This window comes from Saccostrea cucullata, unplaced genomic scaffold (genome assembly GCF_032062105.1).
Source record: "Saccostrea cucullata isolate Sc308-1 unplaced genomic scaffold, CSIRO_AGI_Scuc_v1 ctg18632, whole genome shotgun sequence".
Lineage (NCBI taxonomy): Eukaryota > Metazoa > Mollusca > Bivalvia > Ostreida > Ostreidae > Saccostrea > Saccostrea cuccullata.
Window position 1 is genome coordinate 4,058 of NW_026924220.1, and position 12,915 is coordinate 16,972.

Genomic DNA, 12,915 nt, shown 5'->3' on the forward strand with positions numbered 1-12,915 from the left:
TGAGAGATACGACAAAATATGCATGGAGTAGTGGTTGGTTGCTATAATTACTGTACGTTATATGTAAGCAAAATTGTCTGTTAAAATGCAGTGAATACACAAAAATTGTTGTCAACAAAGCTACTTCCTGTCTACACACGTAATAAAACCATCGCTCCGATTGGTCGATTTGGTCTTGTTTTTCAAACACTACGGCGGCGCTTTATGTACCAGACACATCTTTTACACAAATGAACAAATTCTATTAGAAATTGAACATGGGGTACTAGCTATGTAGCAATACTTGCCTCAGGGCTGGACTTTGTGTTCTTTGCTTATTCGAATCGCATGAGGAGCCGTTGTGAGGGAAGCGGGTGCTAAGTTCAGGGATTTGTCGCGTTGTGTATTGTATCTTGGAGGCTGTGACAACAAATCGACTCACCCTGGGGCTTATCTGTAGCGTAAGAATTGCATGCGAACCTTGGCATTAACTGCATTCTTGGTTTTATAAGAATATACCCTATCGTTCTTTATGTTTTCCTCTGACATTGTGATTTTCTTTGTTCAAATGTATGCAGGGAATGGAAAATGTCGAATCTTGGGAAAAATGACAGACCTTCCCAGTTTCACCAACCATTAAGAACTATTGCCACAAGTAACACGATTCAGAATTTATTTTTACGAGAAAAGGCAAAGATGAATTCTCCAATGTCAAATCTGGCTTTGAACTTGAGTGAACTAAGTACTGGAAGGTAAGTGTGACATAGGTGAGAAGACAGACAGGTAATTTTAATTGTTTTGTGGTTTAAAAGGGGAAACCCTTTGGTAAAATCAAGCCCCTTTTCTTTTTAGGGGATAAGTAATGCATATGGGTATATAAATCTGTTGTTGCTTTTTTAATTAGGTGGGCTTCCTCCCAGATTATCATGAATAAAAATATAAATCAGACATATTTGTATTTTAAAAAATATCATTTCCAACAATATGGCAGTATTGAATGTATATTAAGCTTTTTTTTTTTTACACTTGTGTATCAAGCACCTATCATGCCTATGATGCTGAAAATTCCAGTTTCATTATAATCTCATTTGAGACCCTTTTCTTTTCGTATATTCTAAAAAAATAATTATAAATGAATACGTCAGTTGTCAAAATGAATAATTAAATGTTATACAAATTTACACATTTTTCATTCCCTTCACTTTTTATCAATAATGCATTTGAGAGATAGATTTTCACAATAACTGCTATAACTATAGCTACTTTTGCAGACACCTTGGGCAAATATAGTAAGCAGATGTCTATTTCATAATATGATGAGACCATGATTAAAGTCATGTTCAGTACACACAATCAAGGTGTGTTTCCTACTAGTCTGTCTTGTTAGACAGGTTCTGCACTATAAACTGGTCTGACTGTTAAAATGTATACAGTGATAGGACATGCATAAAAATGCTTTAAGTTTAGTACATGTACAATTTGACTACACTTTGACTTATTTATCTAAAGTAAGAAAATCTTACTCTTGTGACATCATGTACTTCATTTCCCCCCTGCTTTATGTTAGTTTTATGTTAGTTTCTATCAAATCAACTCAATTTGGCTAGTTTATTTTATATAAAAGAAATGTAAACTTTCATATAAACATGCCAATCTGTATTCTTGGAATTATCCTATTAACAAATCAATTACAACACAATAGGTGGTCAAATGGTCCATGTTGCCTGTTAATTGAACCTTGAAGTCTGAGTATCCACTACAGGAGGGCCTATAGTTTGATTGACATATATGCAAATGAGGGCAGCATGTTTTGTTACTCTATTATGTCATCCAGGAATAAACACAAGCCATCTAGAGTACTTACAAGTTACATTAATGATATTTTTTTAATGCATGTAGGAAGTCGTCACGACATAGCTGATACTATTCCACAAATCAAAATTTGATACTTAGCATAGTAAAAGAGAGACTAGCCAGAATGAAGGATGATATAAGAATACTATCTGACCTGCTGAATTATTTCAATTGCAGAGGAACCCCCAGAAGAAAGTTGTCTCTGTCCAGTATAGAAACACCACCAACATGTGCATCAGCCAATCAGGAGCAGGCCAGCTCCTCAGAATCAGGTATCTATAGCAATTCTTATTAATAATTAAAAAGAATTTTTACATGTTAATTTTTTTTTGGGCAAATTTTATAGTCCCCCATTTTATTTTCAGTTTTAATTAATTTAAGTTTAACTTCTGTGTTTCATCTCTGCTAGGGTTGAGAATAATTGATGACCCACTGGTCTGGGTCCTGTGAATTTTTAATCTGGGCTAGTAGCCTAGTTCATTGTAATGTGCATGTGCCCTTTGGGTCAGTGGTTTTTTTTTCTATTTTTAGAAAAAAAAAACAAACATTTTTGGCCCTGTATGTTCATTGTGTATAAAATTATATGTGAATTTACATGTATATATTTCAATTGAGAAATTTTCATATTATTTCACTTCAAGAAAGTTGATGGAGCTTATATTATTTATGCATGCAAAGGCATCTGATATAAATATTGTTTAGTTTCCCAGAGTTTTACAATGTAATTTACAAGGTTAAAAGCATATTCAGACTTTTAAATGTGCTTTTCTCTTTAAATCTTTTTTTTTTTGGGGGGGGGGGTGTTTCTAGTTATGCCTTTGGGGGTTTAAAAATCCTAGAATTTATTTTTAACATTAGTGGAGAGAGGCTTTCTTAACACTTTCATTCTTGTATATACACCTTCTCCTCTCTATTAAGGCAATCAAACCAAATCTGTGATAAGAATATGATTATCTAGATTAAGTTTTTAAAAACAACATCAAACCTATTGATAACAGGTCTATCTCAAAATCAAATAAACCACACAGTCCCATTCTCTGGTTAGTATTTTGTGTCAAAAAAGACCTATTTTTCTTTGAACCTACTAATTAATTGTGAGCAGTTTATTGGTTAATTATGGTGTTCGTATTTTGTAATGGTGGGATTTAAGCACTTAATTAGGGTAGTCTGTATTTCAATTTTGATTTAAATCAGTGACACAGCAAGAGAAACCAACATGATTTCCTGTGAGTAAAAGTTTAATGTTTTAAAATTGAATGCACTACTCAGCAATAAGTATTCTTTATAGAATTTATAGGTGCCAATTAGTACAATGTCAAACCCTTAGTTACTTTTCTTCAAATGTTCACTAATTAAGCATCTGTCAAATTCATTAAGGATACGAATAATGTTCATTTTATTGGGAAGATTACTTTGTAAGAATAAAGAGAGTACCCTATGAATATGAAAATTGCTGTGAAGACCCAGTGAGCTTTCAGGAATTTTAATGCATTATACAAATAAGATGTATTTAGGCAGTGACACTGTTGCACAGATTCAGAATAATAGTATATTCATTAGGCAGATTAGTGTTTTGTAGGACAGTCCTTGATTAATGACCAGGCCCCTGTATAGACATGTTTTACTGGGGAGCTTACTGGGCTAGCTTGGGTGTGTGAACGTCAATAGAAACAGACCATTCAAGGGATTAAGTCCATTAATTTCCCTAAAATCTCATTTTCTTGTTTATACCCCAGATTTAGATGCTTTTTAATACAGTGAAATTTAGCATATGTGCCTTATGTTTATACTTGTATAGTTTGAGTAGAAGCTGTACTAAGAATTTACTGACACACTGAAGTATTCAAGTCGCTTTGTTAAAGGGAGAAAACCTTAAGTTTGATTTGATTGTACTAAATGAAAAATGTAGCAGTTTGTGTGTAAATCATAAATAATTAAAGAAAAGAAAGCCTGGCCAAGATAGCAGTTTCATATCAAGCTGGCCACTTCTGACAGTGCAGTCTCCCTAATCCTTTGTGAGAGCACTGTATAGTCCTAGCTAACTTTCCCTGGTCTTTTGTAAGTGTAGAATCCTCTGCTAGGGACAGTAGATCATCACTTGAGTTGTTGAGGAGTATTTCCTCTCCCTCTGTCCAATTGCTGTTAATGTATGACTGACAAGAGGACAAAAAATAAAGACAGATGACAGATTTAATGTTCTGGTCACTTAGTAAGGTGTGAGGGGAACTGACAGCTGGAAGGGGCAGAGGAAATAAACAATCTTTTATATTGTTTTTCTCATAATGGGTTATGTATTTATTTTCACGTGTTGTCATGCTCTTCTTATGAAGTGTTCCTGTGTCTGAGGGTTCAAGAGAGATAGGGAGGAGTTAATTGATGTTAATTCTAAACATGGTCCCCAGTCACTGATACAAGTGAAAAAATTTAGTGTTACGATTATTGTATAGCATCGATAAAAAATTCATAATAAAATTAAAATATTTACAGAAATGGATTCTGGCCATTTTATATTTCAAATAATTCTAGCTTCAATTAAAAAAAATATAAATTGATAATTTAAAAAATAAAAAAAAGATTAATTCTTTTATAATTATTTAAAAAAAAACTTTAAAAATTTTAAAAAAAGATTTTCTTTTAATTTCACGTTTCCCATTTTAATCTTACACTTACTAAAATTTTATCAAAAAAATAACAAATTATCTTTTAAGAAAAAAATGTTTTTAATTTACAAAAGGAAGACAAATAAAGACTTTTAATTTCTGTCACTGAGTTAAATTTTTAAAATTTAAAATATTAATAATTAAATATAAATTTAATGAAGGTGTTAAATTCTATGTTTTAAACATTTTCTTTGTATTTTCTTAAGTGCCATAAAAGTGATATTTACCAATCCATAAATCCAATTAACAAAGACAAACTGAATTTAAATATTTTTATGAAACTTATAAAGTATTTAGTTAAATGTACGCTGATAAGGGAATAAAAAACCTGTTTGTCCTAACCTATTGTATGATAAAGAAATTTAAACTTTTTATATCAGCTAGCTTGTACAGAATCCATTGGCATTTTTTTAGCCGGAGGTTATCGGAATTATTTGGTCCGCGTTTGTCTGTTTTTTTTTTTCGGGGGGTAACTAACTTGAATTAAAAAACATAGGAGAATTTTCAAGGAATGAAACACTTTAGTTTAAATACTTGGTCTAAATGTGATTGCCCTTAAAATTTAATTAATAGCCAAAATTTGAAACTTTAAAAGGGAAAGATGATTGGTAGGGAATATCCTTTATTTTTTCGTTGAAAAAGGTAATAAATTTGATTTTATACTTATATGAAAAAAAGTTTTTTAATTGGTATTAAAAAATAGAGTTTTCAAAATGTCACAACTTAATTTTTCTTCCCAATGACTATTTTAAAATAAAGGAATGCTTTTTAACATTTCTTTCTTTTTTAAAATTTAGGGATAAAAAAATTAAAAAAGCAACCACTAAAATTTCAAAAAAAAAAAAGATATTTTAAAAAAAAACTTTTTAAAAAATTTTTACTTAAAAATAAATTTAACTTTTGGTTGATTTCAGGAATTTAGCAAACTGTATTACTTGTTTACCAAAATTTTTTGAATTTTGTTTTCCGAATGTTTAAAAAATGTTACCTTATCCTTTTGACTTAATATTTTCTAATAGGGCTTTTTGAACAAGTTCGGGTGGGAACCCCCAGAACAATTGAACAAGGTTTGCTTATTTTTTTCTTTGGGTTTTCCTGTGTTTTGGGGTAATTTTAGAAGGGTCAGGGATTAAAAATTAAAGGGGGATATTCCTTTTAAATTGTAAACATCCTGAAAAGATAGAAATATTTTACCTGGAATTTCTTATTGGACCATTTTTAAAAGGTTTAAAAGTTAAAATAAACAAAATAATTTTTTTTTCTTTGAAAAAAATTTTTTCCAGTCTTTCCAGGTAACAATTTGCACATTTCCTGTTTTCCCTTTCTTAAAACTTGTTAAGTTCTTTTTTATTTGTATTTTTTAATTTAGCTTTTTTTTTAGGGGTTTTGGGGTTTCCCCCCCCCTTTGGGGACTCTCCCCCTAAATAGGAAATCTAGTTTTAAAAATTTTTTAATTAACCCCAATTTTTATTTTAAATCTTAAAATACTTTAATTTTTAAATAAAAACAAAACAAATTATTTATTTTGAAAACTGAAAAAAAACTGTTTTGATTTTTAAAAATTAAAACAAAAAAAAAATAAGAAAATACTGACAACCTAGTAGCTTTAAAAATCTTTATTCCGGGGGGTCCTTTCTTCTAGCTGCTAACTTTCACCTTCTTCTAAGAACAGGGCCCATTTCATGAAAAAATTTCTTTAGGGTCGTTTTTTAAAAACCTCCCTACAAAAATAATTTTGAAAAGAAAAAATTGGGATGTTTTAACTTTTAAAAACCTAGCAAAGATAAACTTGGGGGGTTTTTACACTAGTAGTGAAAATAAATTTTAAATCAGGGCGGTTTGGAGCAAGGTTATTTAATAGATAATTAATTACTCTTTAGGTCAGAATTTTTCTATAAAACACCCCAAATTTATTTTTAGACCAATTTCATTGAGGGGGAAAAAAGGGGAAGGTTTATAAAGTTTTCTGTATTATGAAAATTCTTTAAATTTAAATAAAGGGCATTTAATTTTTTGGGGAAATTTTGAGAAATTTTGGGTTAATATAACTTTACAAAAACCAAAACAAATAAACTGATTTTGAATTTCTTTAAAAAAAAGAAAAGGGAAAATAAATTCCATTTAAAAAAAAGAAAATTCAGAAGTTGATTCAATTTTTAAAAAAAAAAATAATAGCGAAATTGAAAAGTTTAAAAAATTAAAAAGAAAAAAAAATCAATATATCAAAACTTTATTTTAATTTTCCCCTTAAATAAAATTTTAAAACCCTTATTGGGTATTGTTTTTAGTGTCCTGCCGTTTATACCAATAAATTTGCCTAAAAGCCATAAATTTTTTTTTTCAATATCATAGCCAGGGGCCCCAAATTGGTAATTTTATTTGTTAAAAGGGCCCCAAAAATTTTTAGAAAAAACCAAAACCCCCTGTATATGGAATTTTTTAAATGATCCTGAAACCCATAAAATTGAAGGGGGCAATTATTAATTGATTTGAACATTTTGTTTTTTCAACATTATTTTAAGATTTAAACAGGGGCAGTATTAGAGTTCTTTAAAAAAAAGAAAATTTAAAAAAAAAAAATAAAAAATTACTAGACTTTAGGGAAAATCAATTTGGGAAAATTAATTTTTAAACCACATTCAAAAAAATTGAATGGGGGCCCTGTTTAAAAAAGAATTTAAAAAACTAAAAAAAAAACTCGTTTTTGACCATTAAATAAAATTTTAAATTCGAAACTTTTAATTTTATGAAAAACACAAAGATTTTTTATTTCAGTAAAATTTAGAAATCACAAAAAAACTTTTTGTAAGTTCTTTTTAAAATTTAACGGGCAAAATCATTTAAAATTTCAAATCCCCCCGACCCCCAACCCCCAAAAAAATAATTTAATTTGTAAAAATGAAATAAAAAGGTTTTTTGTTTTTTAAAACACCCAATTTTTATTATCCTGGGGCAAAAAATTTGGGAACTATCATCAAGGAAAAAATCTTGATTTTTTGTAAATAAATAAAGAGTCAGAAAGTTGTAAAAAAAAGCATTGAAAATTACCCACGGGCAACAATTGGCTTTACTGATTTGGGGAACCCCCCATCTTCAATTACTGCGGTAAATGAAAGAAGGTAAGGGGTTATAAAAGGTCTTGACATCTTGGAAATTTTTAATTGATTGCACATACATAAAACAACTTTAAAATGATTGTCAAAAAATTGTAAAAGTTTCGGAGAGGATAAAGTTTTTTAAATACATTTGTGAAAAAATTTTTGAAAGGAATCACTACCCCAAAAAAATTTTTACCCACCTTTGAAAAAAGAAATTCAACTTTTTTTGTTTTTTAAATTTATCCAAAAATAATTTAAATCTGAAATTAAAAATGAAAAATTCTCAAAAGGGTAAGAAATTTGAAAAATTTAGGTTCAAAGAATTTTGTACAAGGCCAAGAAATAAACAATATAAAATTTTTTCGATTTTTCGTTTAAAAAATGGACAAAGATATAAAATTTTTTAATTAAAATATAAATTCATAAAAAATAAAACAAGCTTGTCATTTTACTGTGATTGTTAAATGCTAGCATGTTTTTTTCTCCAAGACATGTAAGCTTTTCATTATTAAATTATCTTGGAATTAGACAGGGTGAAGTTCTTTGTCCTTGTCTGTTTTGTTCTCTGCTTAGTAGAATCAACAATTTTAGGTCTGCAGGAATTTCTGTACAATGATAACAATAGGCAAAGGTTCGGGCCACAAGGAATGTAGAATTAACACAGACATGGTGTTCCCAGGGAAATTATTGCTTCTGCATTGTGAGGCCCTGTTAGACAGTTTCCACTTGATTTGATAATGATGTCACTACCTATGCTGGAAACAAATTATCGAACTTAGTTGTATTTGTGAATCATAAGTAGGAAGTGGTTGTAGTTTATGCTTCATTTGATTCACTAGTTTGAAATGTCATTAACATTGATTAAATTTTATTGAATTCCAAGTTTCCACTTTAACAAGTATACTGCTAGGTGAAGATTTCTTTTGGGTGTTAAATTTGATATGCATAAAAATATTTTATACAAAAGCAACCAAAAATTTATTCAACAAACAAAATATTTCATTATAAACAAATACTTTCACATTTTGTTGCTAGTTTTAAGGGTAAAGGAATTCAGACAAGCTATTTTGATAAAATTACTCAGTCGACATTGCTCAAATTGATAAGCAGGTAGTTTTTTATTTGTAAATCTTTTTCTGTAAGGTGTGAAAAGTGTGGAGGTCCCCTCAAAAACCACATATTAGGGGGCAGTATAGTCTTAGAAGATCAAAACAGGAGAAATTGTTTGCATTTCTACTCAGTTTTTACAAAGTCTGTGTTTTCCCTGGCCTATCTGCTTACAGGTGTATAATCTTTTGTTGTCTTAATCAGATTTTTGGGGTTTAACTGAAGGCCCAGGTTTTAAATTATCCTGGGCCCCTGTTTTAAAGAAGAGAGTGAAAGGAGATATAGGTTTACCCCCCAGAAAAATTTCCCCCAGAATAAAGGCTCAGTGGGGTGACAAGCTGTGACCGGTTATGTAAAGGACAGTAACTCTGGAATAATCAATGAAGATAACAAAAAAGAAAGTAATTCAATAAATAATAACACCATACAATAGACGTGCTTTTATAAATTTTTCCCTCCTTTTTTCACCATTCTACTTTGTATTCATATCATAGTTTTGGACCTAAACATTTTACCCTACACATGTATGGTGAAATGGCATTTTTGTCCCATTGTACAAGATTGCTTTATTATAAATATCTTTGAATCAAACAGCATTTTATAGATCTGAACCACAAAGTCATTGTTCTGATATTGTACCATATGCCTCTATGCAGCTGTGCAGATTAACGTATAAACCCCATAAATGTTTGTTAAAAAGTTTTCACCTGGCATTACAGCGGTCTGTAAGTAGACTAGTGGAGGAATGGGGTTATATTGATTGTGGGGGACTGCAGGTGCTCCCTGATAATTGTCAGGTATTAAAACGCCATGACTTAGATTCTTCAAATAAATCACTTTCATTGGGAGGGGGAAAAAGGGAAAATTTACAAGCAAAGATTTTTAAAGAAAAACAAAAACAAGCAAAATTTAATTCCTAATAGAATTAATTATTATGTTAGAAGAATTTCTGGGCAATTTCTTTAGCCCTTTTATCCCTATTTTACTCACCAAAAATTGAAATTTTATTTTTAATTTAAAGCCGTGTCCTAAAGTTCCCATACCCAACATCTAAACCCCCCCCACCCCAAATAAGTATTTAATTTAATGGTTTTATACTACCCTCAATGATTCTGTAACAAATTATTTCTCATACAATTGTTTATGTAAGGTTATTTTTAATGAAATTGTAGAATTATTACAACCAGTTTACAAATAAAGAATTTTGGGGGGACATTTGGTGAGACTGTAATATCTTATGTGATAATTAGTCTTTCACACATTGTTATCTATTAAATAGGTGACCATGTGCCCTGATATTGTAAAAACAATAATTAACCAGGGTTTGTCTAACCATCAAAGGCTATTAACTATCTGGTAAGGTAGACAACTTTTACCCATCACTAGAATCACATCAGGGCACACACTAGGAGATTGGCCTCTAAACAGCACAAGGAAACAGGAGGTGTTGTAAACACACCAGAGCTAACAGCTTGGATCCTGTTTCCCGTTTTGGGATTCTTACAATAAACCAATAAATTCAGGAAATTTGTAAATAACAAATAAATACAAAGAGAAATAAACACACACACAAAAAAACAAGCTTTGACATAAACTGATATATTTTTAGTAAATAAATAAACTATGAAAATCTTTTAATTTGAATTGGTCAAAATGTGAATTATATTTAATTTTTTTAGTCAAATGTAGAAAAAGTTTAAGATAAAAACATTTTAAATAAAGTTGACATGCTTAAAGAAATAAGAAATTAAATCAGTTATGAATTACAACCTCTTTCTACATATACAAATTTATGACCCTTTAAAAAAGAAACATGTGATTGCAATATACCCTGAAGTAAAGAGAGGTCTTTGATGTTTGATTAACAACAGGAACAGGTGGAATTTTACACCTTGGATAAGATCTATCTTTACATCCACTAATCTTTCCCAAATTTATCTTGACCTACTCTAGAAATTAAATTTTGCAGGTAGAAGCAAGCAGATATGCCAATAAAATAGAATTTTTTTTTTTTTCTTTGTGAGGAATAATTTATTTATTTATAACTGTATGAAATTTTTGAGAAAAAAAGTATATGTTTAATGTATTTGAATCTCTTGGTATTTTTTTCCCTTTCATAAATGGGATTTGATGAAACAATAGGTATACTGTGTACCATGTGTACACAGGGGCAGTAACCCCCATTGGTCTCCTTTGATGTTTGTACAGGGGGGAATAATTACAGGTAGCTCCACTGTGATGTTTTAGGGGGACTACACGGAGGTTTTTAATTACAGGTAGCCTTACTTGTGTAGCCCTGAATTAACATCCCTGGCTACTTTATGGGCTCCCCTGTTAATTGGCTTTACACAGATTCTCATTGGTGGACAGGTAGGGAAGGGATACTCCTGCCATTGTTTTTACCTGTAGGGGGCATTCATTCTTACCTGTTAACCCAATCTGTGTACACCTGTGTCATCCTCCAGGTATGTGTTACTGTTACTGTGACTTATGATCAGCAGACAATAAACAGTTAGTGAGCCACAGACAAGATTTTTAAAAGATTTATAAAATTTTCATGCTACTTCCTAAACTCATGTTGTTTTTTAATGTTTTGAATTTTTTTTAGCAAATTCTGTAAGAAGAGAAATTTCATTAAGATATGTTTTGTTTGATGCTGATTCATGAATTCAGTGTAATTTATTTCATTTTCTTTCTTGCAGTTTGAACCGATTTGCCAAAACAGTGAAGCCTGAGATCCCAGTAGAAGCATTTACAAGGTAAGTCTAAGTTCTCGTTAATTAAGTCCCAGGTAATTAGTCACCTTAGTGTTAGAAAGAGAAATAAAAGACTGCAGTATTTGTGGAGGGAGCTTTCCAAAAGTCATCAGATGTTTGCTAACAGGAATGTTAGTTATGTGCTGTATAACATACCTATTGAAAACTATCTATAGCAAAACAGTCACATTCATGGACCCTTTCTCACCACTTGTAAATTGAACATCTTTGGCATCTTCCTATGTCCCCCCTTTGAAGAGGGAAGGGCATATTGCTTTGCTGCTGTGTGTCCATTGGTCCACCAAGTTTCCGTTCATTTCCTTCACCACCGTTGAACATACTAAAATGAAATTTGGTATTCAGATTTATCATAACAATATCAAAATTAAGATCTGTTTATGTTTACGATCAAGCAATTCAGGACAGAGTTGTGCTCCTTGGACTTGTAAAAATTCCAATTATTTGAAGTTTCTGTTCATTATTTCTGCAACAGTTGCACAAACTGAAATAAAATTTGACAGGGATTCAATTTTTCTCCACCTTTTTTTTTTAAGTATGGTACTACCAAATAATTTGTATGTTATATAGCATATAACTGGTTAATGTTTGCAGACAACAACTGATGACCTTTTGAAAGCTCCCTCCACATATGGTTACCACTAAACAGAGCCCTGAAGAACCTTAGAGAACCCTAATGATTTTTAATCATTTATTGTCTGTAAATGAAATATTTCTTTTTGAAATAACCAAAATACCATATAAAAATTGAATTTGAAAAAAAAGAATTGAGTTGTTTTTACTTAATTTGAACAGATTACTATAATCTCTAAAATCTTTATCATGTTTATCATACCTTTTTATATGATAAAATAATAAGAAATTAATTTTTTTTTAAAAATGTGAAAAAATTGTAAAATTTTGTCATAAGATGATTATTTCAATAAACATAATTTTTGAAACTCAGTCGGGATAAGGGTGTCATAAAATGTTTCACTGTCTAATTTGTTACATTTTCCCACTATTTTTTGGAGAAAACTTCCATTAAATAACCTAATTGATTTTATTCATAGAATACGATTGATTTAGAAAAAATCAACCAAATTATGCATCCAATTTATTAAAATTCGCTTAATAAACCCCAAGTTCTCTAGAGTTCTCTGTTTAGTGGGACCAGTTTACAAAAGGCCTGAATTCCACTACATAGATAGTTTTCGATAAGCCAGAATTTAGTGAGAGTTATTTCCCGTTGACCGCCATACTGGAGGTCCAATTGCCTGTATTCCTTCATTGTTCTTCCCATTTTAAAATTTGATATTTGCTATATTGAATTAGGAATAATTTTTCTGAAATACATAAATTTTTGGAAGCCTCATTTATTTGAAAAAAAATTTAATAAATATTTTCCACCAAATATTTCTGCTACAACCTCTTAAACTTGGTAAGACAAAAGAGGAAACATCA

The 12,915-nt window shown here is 30.3% G+C and overlaps 1 protein-coding gene across 1 annotated transcript; it reads left to right on the plus strand.

The window, feature by feature from the left end:
* Positions 1 to 347: 347 nt before the first annotated feature.
* Positions 348 to 11,457, plus strand: LOC134265970 (uncharacterized; the record flags this gene model as incomplete). Its single annotated transcript, XM_062748167.1, has 6 exons — positions 348 to 440; positions 558 to 731; positions 2,011 to 2,105; positions 11,051 to 11,163; positions 11,307 to 11,314; positions 11,401 to 11,457. Coding segments are annotated over exons 2-6 (437 nt in total), but the record flags the coding sequence as incomplete, so codon positions are not given.
* Between the last annotated feature and the right edge of the window lie 1,458 nt (positions 11,458 to 12,915).